Consider the following 10,879-nt stretch of genomic DNA (forward strand, 5'->3'; position numbering starts at 1 on the left):
ATATCTCTCTTTCTCTCTCTTATCTATTGTTCGGTGTCTCTCGCAGTCTCCCTTTCAGTCTATGTTAGGGTTGTATAGAAATCAATGGAACCGACCATCACCGACATGAACCGGCCGCATGAGTTCGGAACTGGCAGAGAGCTAGTCGGCCGACAGTAGGAAATTGATGAAACCAAAGTCGGCCAATTCAGTCTCGATTTGAACCAGGTTCAAACCGCTGAACTGGCTAATATAATATATATATTATATATTTCGTAGGTAAAAAGACATTGTTTCACTTACCATTTAGACGTACCATTTAGAAACAATGTCGTTTTACACGTACCATTTAGAAAGAAAAAAAAAATTAAAATGAAACAACGTCTTTTGGTTTAATACACCAAACGGCATCGTTTGGATTTAGGGTTTAATGGCCGTTCCCTTCTTCTTCTTTAGAAGTGATGCTCCCTTTGCAATGGAGGAGTAGTTGTTTTTGACGTGTAACTAGAAGGTAAGACGAAAAAGCACAGAAGAAAAACAAGAGGACAATCCGGACTCCAAGAAAGACGTGCATGTTCAAACTACAACTTGGTAGTTGTTACAAGCACTATGCGCCCGTTATATAACCATTGTCCATGAGATTTTCAAAAGAAAAATTCTATTTATCGTCTTCACACCATATATTATATATAATTTTTTATTTTTTATTTTTTTTCTCTTATTAAATATGTGATTTATGGATGATGAATAGAAAATTTTAATTAATTTAAAAAAAATAAAATAAATAAATAAATAAATAAAATATAAAACTAAAAATAAGTGTGGTGTATGAGGATGATTAGTAGTAAAGCTCTTCTAACAATGTCTCTAATATGCTCAAATAACCTACAGTCAAAAAGAGAAAACTCAAAGAATCCAATAGGGGAAGCCTTCGATGCTTAAATCAGAGAAGAGTTAACATTTTCAATAACTAGTGAATGATACTCTAATACGTATCTAATAGGTTATTTATAAGAATTGAGGTGTTCTATTATGGAAAAATTTTCTAGAAGCACGATTCTCAATATTCAATTTGACGTTGCATTTTAGAGCACGATTATGTCGTTGATAGTGTCCATTCGGTGTGAGTAGCCGCTTAGACTTTTCTCTGTAGATTCATGTCTCTAAGTTTGTGCATCCAGACCAGTTTTTTTCTAGTCCGAATCAAAACCCGCGTAGCCGGATAATCTCAAGGGCTTACCCACCTAGATAATAACTGGATGAATAACCAGATATATAATATGAAAAATTATTCTCATCAGTCACTATTCATTATTCCACACTCCACACCCTATAAAAATACCATCATGCCTTATGAAAAAAAATATATAAATGTATAGTGTGAGAGTGAATAATAATTGATGTATAGTATTCCTCATATAATATATATTCATATGAAATTAAATCAGATGTTGAAAACTAATCTTATTTACACCTTATAAAGTATTAGATCAAGAGTATTATTAAGAAACTGTTTTCTTAGTGATTTTAAACCTACAATGTATACTATTCTTAAAGGCCTTTGAGTAATGAGAGAGAGAGAGGTAATTCCAGCCCACCTCTCTTGTATACTACAATATATGTTATGCTAGGCATAGACTTAGGCCCGGTTTACAAAACTTGGGCGGTGAGGGTATTGTTTTGTTGGGTCCACAATTGAATTCGATGGACCCTTGGAATGGGTGGGTCAGCGTGTGCTATAAATACGGTGTGCATGGGCGGACTATGGGCTCGAGTGTTAGCGCGTGCAAGAGGTGAAAAGTGAGGAAATTGTTTGTGCCCAGTAAAGAAGTGATATTCGAAGAGAGAAGGAAAGAAAATCTAGTGTTAATTTTGGTCGATGAGATGAGATGAGATGATTTTAAATGAGTTAAATAAAATATTATGAAAATATTATTTTTTTAATATTATTGTTATTTTAAAATTTGAAAAAATTGAATTGTTTATTATATTTTATATAAAAATTTAAAAAAATTGTAATGATAAGATGAAATAGATTTAAGTGTTTTTGTATCCAAACGGTGTATTATTTTATTTAAATGCTTAAATATTTGTTTGTTTAAATAGAAGAATAAAAATAAAAAATTACATGTTAGTTAGATGGAGATATATGATTTAAGGTTCTCTTGTAGCATTTATCTTCTATTAATATTTGATTATGAGAAATATTATAAGAAAGCCTTACACCATACACATCCACCTAATTACTATGTAATTTATCATTTTTATCGTTCTTTTTAAACATAAACATATTTAAGCATTAAGATAGAATGACAAGAATGAAAAGAATAATTCTACTTATTATCTCCACACATCACATCACACACCACACCTATTTTAATTATTTTTTCATTTTTCTTATAACAAGTATGTGATATATAGATAACAAATTAGTTTGGAGATGTGTGGAGATAATAAGTAGAACAACTTAATTAGTTTAACAAGAATAAAATAAAATAAAATAATTTTAAAATATATAAAGTGTGTTATGGGATGATAAATAGCATTCTTCAAATGAAAAATCACAAATTGATTAAAAGAGGTGTGTGGTGTAAGCTGGCTTCCCATGTAAAATTTCTCTTTGATTATATGTTTATTTATTAATTGTTTATTCAATACGTGACTAACTACTTAATTGTTATTTCTTATTTTGGTATCGTAAATAACTCTTTAACTACAATTATTTTATTTTGCTCTTTATGACTAATTGTTAATTGATATTTGTTATCGTATGCTTATTTACTTGTTATTATCATTTTAGCATCTGTATTTTTATTTATTTAGTAAATTCATAATTATTAAATTGGAAAACTTGTATTCTTTTTCCATTACTTATAAAATTAATGTACATTAATCATGCTCATACGCGATATTACTTTATACATGTCCCTAAAACAAGATGATGGATATAGTGTTAGTGATCAACTTTTATGATGATTGAAAGACTCAACTAAAACAACCGACTTGACTATACCTTGCTATTATTATATAGAGAGTGAATGGATAATCCAATGTAGGGATTGAATTTAAATAGAATAGGCAAATGTAAAAAATGATGATATTGACTAAATTTCGAAGATGAATTTGGCCAAGCCAATGAGAATGTTCTAAAATGCTATTATATAAGCAAGTTGCTGGCAGCAGAAAGAATGAATATCCTTCTTTACTTTGAATACATTTTATCTCAAAAAACCAAACATGATAGATAGAAGTATGTTTGATACTTGTTTTGAAATTCTGATTGAAAATCTGCAAGTCAAAGAATACATGTTACCTACCGACCTTGAACCATTGTAACAGTCACATTGTTAATAGAGCACCCACTTTTGTTTGATTGAGAAGCTGTATCTGTGGCAATCTGCGTTGCAGTGAATGCAGGTTGCTTCGGACGAGGCAGATTAACAATCTCACTTTTAAGCATGGAAATTGCAATAGATACAGTTGGCCTATCTTTAGCAAAATCTTGAACACACAATAGTCCAACATGTATGCATCTCAAGATCTCCACTTCAAAGCATGGCTCAGATATCTTGGGGTCTACCAAGGCTGCAATTTTGTTGGCGTTCCACATTTTCCATACCTAGAAACGTGAAAACATGATTGAAATTTGTAGACAAAAAATACCTTCGGAGTCTTCAACTCATGAGGTTGTGATATATTGTGTTTTCAATACTACTTAATTTAAATATAATGGAGAGTACTTACAAATTCTAAGAGGCTCATGGCCTGCTCATCATGATAAAAACTAGTGTTTCTTCTTCCGCTCACTATCTCCAGTAATAGCACACCAAAGCTGAAGATATCTGATTTTTCTGAAAATCTTCCTTCCATTGCATATTCAGGAGACATATAGCCACTATATTTCAACAATATTTAAACACAATATCCAAATCTTGTTATACCAAAAGAAAAAAAAAAGACACAGTAGCTTTAGTATCTAATTGAATCAAAAGATAGACAAAAAGGTACATACTATGTTCCGACAACCCTATTAGTATTGGCCTGGTCTTCATTGCCTCCAAAAATTCGAGCCATACCAAAATCTGATATCTTTGGATTTAGATCTTCATCCAACAATATGTTACTTGCCTTTAAATCCCTATGAATTATCCTTAATCTCGAATCCCTATGGAGGTAGAGTAGACCTCGACCAATACCTTCAATAATGTGGAAGCGTTGTCTCCAATCTAGTAGTTCTTGTTTGCTTGGATCTAATGAAGTTAACCAAAACAAAGAAGATCAATAATGCAGATTAGATTTATTTATGATACAGAGTGAATGTTATATCTGTGAATAAGTAATTTCGATGAAGTCACAAGAAAAGTCTAAATTAAGAAGCTAAATACCACAACAAAGAATATCATTCCATTTTGTCTATTGATTTAGATGATATTCAAAGATAATAACACAAAGGCATTAGAATGAACTAACCAAAAAGAAATATATCCAAGCCCTTGTTTGGCATATATTCATAGATCAACATCTTTTCTTCCCCTTCAACGCACCCGCCAAGGAGTCTAACGAGATTTCGGTGTTGAAGTTTAGAAATTACCACCACTTCGTTCATAAATTCTTCTAGCCCTTGTCCAGAGGCTCTTGAAAGTCTTTTTACCGCAATTTCTTGTCCATGTAACAATTTTCCCTATGAACAAGCAACAACTCATTACTACATATCAAAATGATTAGGCGATCATGAACCTTTGAAAGAGCAACCATTACCCTGTATACGGGACCAAATCCACCCTGTCCAAGCTTGTTAGATTGATGAAAACTTTTTGTTGCACTTGCTAGCTCCTCAAAACTAAATATAGGTAGCTCTTGGAGTTTAACTTGGTTCATGCTATCCTCAAGCTTGCTTTCGCCAGGAAATTTTGCATATGCTTGCTCTATGTTCAAGAATGGTGTTTCCCTCGTTTTCCTTTTCCTTGCTAGTTTAGGATACAATACTTAGTAATTATATGTAAATCTATGCTATTCTATATGAAAATATATGCTAACATTTCTTAGTCCACTAGATAATTGGAGCATGAATCTTACCTTTCCGTCTAGCCATACAGCGCCATAATGAGAAAGCGCAGATGGCAAGGAGTAATGTTCCAATGATCGTTGTAATTGTTATGACTACTTTCACATTACCCCCTTTTCTATCTGTAAATAAGAGAAAACATCAAACTAATTCATCTAAAACAGGACACAGAATAACTACTATTTCATTTTTTGGTAAATAGATTTACATGGATTTAATAAGTTATGTTGGATTGAATACAAATTTTATTTGTTTTAAAAATACAAAGTAACTAGATAACTTGACTGGACAGTAATGGATGAATTAAATCATAATATAAATTTGAAAGAAAACGAAAAAAACCCACCAAGTTCTGAATTCTCCACACGAACATGAAGATCAACTCCACCATTGGAGAATTTCTGCGAGTCAATTAAGTCTCCAGTCCATGACATACAACCAGTGCCAGCATCATATGCATAAGCTATACAAGAACAATTCTCTAAACATTGGTCTCGACATTTACCTTCAAAAGCAGATGACCAATATGCCAAGTCTGGCACTTTCATCATCTTCAATTTCAAAAACCCATCCTTCTTGCCTTCTTCACCACCAGTGGTCGCTCTCTCACACTGCAAGGGTGTTCTTCTCACACATCCACTACTCCAGTTTCCTCTATTCCATTCTTCTATATTCTTCGGCTCAAACCCCACAAAGCAATTGCAAATAGGTAAACTATTTGAGTTACAGATTCCAAATGCCCCACACTTTCCATAAACGTCGCACTCGGTCTCCAAAGCTAACCACCCGACCTCCCAATTGTCCCCGTTATTTAAAAAGTTTTGCACTACATTTCCTTGCGCATTCAAGGCAAAATTTGATAATTCAGACTCATTCGAAAAGGCAAAACTAAAATAGAATGTTCCTTCTTGATCATCTATAAGACTAAATCCATCAAGAAATACAGAATTCATGGACGGTATTCCTATAAAGACCCGAGTATTCCATGGACCACTACGCCAATATCGGCTACTGCCATTCCAAATGTATAACTCAGGAAGATTAAAAACGTCAATACCAACAGAGAAGGTTCCTATGGATGGATCAGATTGGTTGGTCCAAGAGGTTAGCTGCACTTTCTTGCTTGTTCTTACATTAGTACTAAGTTTCATCTTTGGCACAAGTGTATCTGTAGGATGTTGGAAACTTTCCCATATGATTGTCTTGGTTTTGTTTTCCTGCAAGACAAGGTTACCAGAATCTAAAAGTTGAGCGCTTGAATTGAAAACAGAACCTGATACATGCGATGACCAAATAATCTTCTTTTGTTCATCTAATACTACTAGATTGCCATCTTCAGATATAGTCAAAGTTCCCGACAAACTCTTGAGGGGCTTGTTTCTATTAGCAACCCATATGACGCTGGACGCAGAAGCTTTAGCATACCATATCCCAACATAGCGATAGGTAGAGTTTGTAGGGCTAAAAAATCCCAATTTGAATTCACCACTGTTGGAGATTAGGGTTTCAGGATCATTGATGAACTTGGTTGTAGTGATGGTGTCTATGGCAGTGCCAAACTCTAGACAAAAGCAAGCTAACAATATAAGGAGTCTGAACAACTCTGTTTCTTGAACAAGTTTCATAACTCTTCAAATGCTTCTCGTTTCTAAGAATGAAGATTTTGGATGCCAGGAGCATTACAAATTCATTACTCCTTATCTTCAGGCTTTTCTGGGATTGATATTTCTGCAAGTGCTTGCTGCTTTGGAAGACTTTCAATTTTTTAATGATGCACTCAAGTGCCAAATTTTTTCCAATTTTTTTATTTATATTAATATTTAATGCCTTAATTATTAATTATTAAATAAAAAATATTAAAAAAACAATTAAAATAAAAGAAGTATCAAATGAAAAATCAAATTTAGGTGTCAAAATTTGAAATATGTCGGTATATACATATTTTGAGTCCTTAATTGTCAAACTTGACAGCAGTTGCAGCATTAGTCATTGACATATTGGCTGTCTTTGGAATCCTTGGGATGTACACATTTTGAGTCTTTGAGCCCATCAATTGTCAAACATGACAGCGTCTGCCGCTGGACATTTGTGGTGGCTCTTTTAGGATCAGTTGCATTAAATTAAATTATTTTTGTCTCTTCTTATAAATTTATATAATGTTTTTAAAATTTTATATAAAATATAATAAATAATTTAATTTTTTAAAATTTTAAATAAAAATAATATTTTATTTAATTTTTAATAAAACATCTTATCTCATTCAAACTACATAATCAAACGGGATTAGTTATTTTGTAACTTAGAGTAATTGATTTTCGCTTGTTTCTCTCAATTTAAACTCTTTTGGAAGTTTTGTTTCACATTTTGAAAATTTTGGAATGCTTCTTTCCACCAAAAGAGTGCAATCGTTTTGTATTGTGTTATTGAATAATGGAAAATCATTACCTCTACATTAATCTTATAAATTTATTTTTGTAAATGGTAGACAATAATGGCCCTCTCTCCGTACTCGAAGAGGCGATATAAAACTTAAAAAATAGGTGGATACTGGATAACCTCGCAGAGCCATTGTGAGTTTGAATTGTTAATCCTAAAAGCAGGCAGCAACATGGAGTGTAAATGCAAATATGAGTTAAGTTAATTTCAATATATATTATTTAATACTCAAAAAATAATTCAAACTCACAAGCTTCAGTTTGGTTTTAAGTTAAAATATTGTTCCAATGTTCTACACCAAAATTCAAATGAAAAAAATTTGAATTGTAAAATTTGTAAGTGGACTTTTACTCATATGCAAAATCCTACTGGAAGGGTTATTTTCCTACCGACCCATGGGCTGGCTGTGCAAGGCATAGATGCCAATCCCATTCCAGATCTCATATTCCTACGACTCTAGGATCACTAAAGGAGCCCAGCCCACGAAGTGTGCCAACCAAAGAAAGATGCTTCGCGTGGTAAACTAGACTGTGAGGGGGACAGACAAGATGCCCCAACCAAGACATCCCCTGTGTCACCAAGCATTAAAGGATCTACGCCGGCAAGTAAACAAGGAGGATGGAAAGCCCTCCATTCTCTAACGATGGACTTGGAAAGCGGTAACACCAATCATCCACCGTTGAGATGCCCATCTAGGAGTTACGACACATTAATGATGCCACCCTAGATCCCACTGCACATTAATAGCGCCACCCCAAATCCTGCGCCGCATTGAAGGTTTCGACTGGGGTTACGGTTGAGGGGTGGCGTGAACCTCCTAACACTGGATACGAAATGTCCCTCAAAAACCTCGTATAAAAAATGTCTCAGGTATAAAGAACTCTCCGTAAACTCAGCAATCATCTAGCCATTACTATATATGTGAGAAACTAACTTAAGCATCAGAGGTTTTCCGGACCACCCCAAGCCCACATTCATCCTTGTGTTTGCAAGTGAAGATAGCAGCAAGAGTTGCTAGATCCTTGTCCAGGCATATGAAACACGACGTTAACAGTTTAATATTTTTTCGTTAGATGCTTTTCTTCTTTAGGTTCATTTTGCTTGTGTATCCCCATTGGTTGTGATGTTAACAAAGTTGAATGGGGATACAAAAAATTTGGCACAAAGTCCATGGTTAGATAATCCGGATGCCCAATCACTACTGGTAACTGATTGTTGCAGTCATTAAGGATGTTGTCACTTCCTATATGTTACCATTCCTTTCTGAGCCACTTTCTGGGTTAATTGTTTGGGTTTGCTTGGGGGCTTGGCAATGGAAACTTTAGTGTGGACAAGAAAAATGGGAAAAAACTCCATGGCAGCGTAACTTAGATAGCCATTAAATATTGACTATCGATTGTTGCAGCCATTGAAGACCTTGCTAGCCAATCAAGGTTTTGTGAATTATACTAAAAATCATTGGAATATAGTTTGTACTAAAGATAAGAACTATGCTCGCTATTTATATATGAAATTGAAGCAAAATAAAAGACAACAATGCCCAATGTCTGGGTCACGTAGTAATACTAGCAATATCTTACGCTCAGCAAACTTTCGTCAAAATGAGTACCCAATACGTTATTATGGTATTAAAGCATGTCGAATAAATACTCATACGGAGGATAATGAGAGACACCGATTTTTTCGATTGCCAAAACTATGAGGTACGTCATTTGTTAGTGGTCTTATTTGCTAATATGTATTGGTAGTCTTGTTTTCTTTTCAATTCTGGTCAATTTTGCAGGCTAGGCATCCTTGCAGGTTTTTCTATTAGTATGACCCAGAAATACTAGTATATGGCCAAAAGACAATTAACCAATTAAAAATTGAACTTCAAAAGATACAACCATCAATAGATACCCAAACTAGTTGACATTGACTAAAAATTGTTTCAGAGAGGCAAAAGAGAAAATCGGAGAAAACCAGTTTTATTATAGCAATTTCGATGTCTTGGTTATTTGTTTTTGTAAATTTATTTTGAGAGTTTCTAAACAATGTTATGGCCACATGTACTGAACTTTTAGGGCTAGTGTATAGGAAATTTCAATGCTCGTAATTAGAATTGAGACAATATGGGCACATGTACTAAACTTTTGGGGCTGGTCTATAGGCAATTCCAGTACTTATACGTAGAATTGAGAAAATATTATCGATGTACACATTCTCTTATCATTAAATATTCTAGTTACTGAGAATGAACGGGCAGTTTATGAACACATTAGAAATCTTTTTAGTCAAAATTTTGGAAAACTTATAGGAAATATGAAGTGAATGGTCTTACAAGGGATTAGTCGTTTTGACGTGTAACTAGAAGGTAAGAGGGTGAGCCCCGCCGGGAACCATGAAATGCTTAAACTGGAATCTTCATGGGCTTTGTAACCCACAGGGATTGCGTACACTTCTTGATCTTATCAAGAACGAAGATCTCGACATTGTCTTCTTGCTAGAGACAAAGGTGAATTCTAGCATTATGGAAAGGTACAAATTCAGATTGGGCTATATTCACTGTTTAACAGTAGATTGTCAGGGCAGAAGCGGAGGTTTAGTTCTTACGTGAAAACCTGAGGTGAACCTACAAATCATAAACTATTATTCCCATCATATTCATACTCTGATTAAATATGATGTGGAACACGGTGGGATTGGATGTTTTCTGGTATTTATGGCCATCCTGTCATAGCTTGTAAATGGGATTTATTGCGCCAATTGTATAATTCAGTTAGATGTCCCTGGTTACTAATGGGGGTGAGATTTTAGAGTCAAATGAGAAATGGGGAGGAAATAGGAGACCTGAGAGACTTATGATTGTAGTCTGCAGGATTTGGGATTCAGTAGGGGACTTTATTTTATTTGGTGTAATGGCAGGGAGGGGGATGAGAGAATATGTGAAAGATTGGATAGATGTTTGGCATCTTTTGAATGGGTGGAGGCTTTTCCTAATTTTGAGATTACTCATGGGTCTGTGTCATATTTAGACCATTTACCTTTCTGGCTAAATACTGAGGGTGTCTCACAGCAGTGCAGAAGGAAGAAAATGTTTAGATTTGAACCTATGTGTGTGGGGCATAAAGATTGTGAAGAAATCAAAAAATGTGTGTGGCAAGATATATCTGGTAATGGGAACATGACTGATGCCATGAGAAGAATTAAAGAGTGCAATAGTAAACTGAATAATTGGAACCATACCTGTTTGGGTTTGATCCATAAAAATCTAGCTTCAGCAAAGGAAAAATTATAACTCCTGCAGGAAGTAGACCCTAACTGTGGAAGAACTGAGGATCTCAATGCTGCTAGAAATGAAGTCCAACTTCGGTTGGAAAGAGATGAACTTTTGTGGAAGTAGAGGTCAAGAGTATTATG

General features: G+C 34.3%; 1 protein-coding gene across 1 annotated transcript; it reads right to left on the reverse strand.

The window, feature by feature from the left end:
- Positions 1-3,101: 3,101 nt before the first annotated feature.
- LOC108999068 (G-type lectin S-receptor-like serine/threonine-protein kinase At1g11330) lies at positions 3,102-6,784 on the reverse strand. The gene is made up of 7 exons (XM_035688932.1): positions 5,391-6,784; positions 5,056-5,166; positions 4,738-4,946; positions 4,450-4,660; positions 3,992-4,229; positions 3,724-3,874; positions 3,102-3,598 (listed from the first exon to the last, which is right to left on the reverse strand). Exons 1-7 carry the CDS (start codon positions 6,667-6,669, stop codon positions 3,293-3,295), a joined length of 2,505 nt encoding a protein of 834 aa, XP_035544825.1. The 5' UTR covers positions 6,670-6,784; the 3' UTR covers positions 3,102-3,292.
- Between the last annotated feature and the right edge of the window lie 4,095 nt (positions 6,785-10,879).

Source organism: Juglans regia, chromosome 3 (assembly GCF_001411555.2).
Source record: "Juglans regia cultivar Chandler chromosome 3, Walnut 2.0, whole genome shotgun sequence".
Taxonomy (NCBI): domain Eukaryota; kingdom Viridiplantae; phylum Streptophyta; class Magnoliopsida; order Fagales; family Juglandaceae; genus Juglans; species Juglans regia.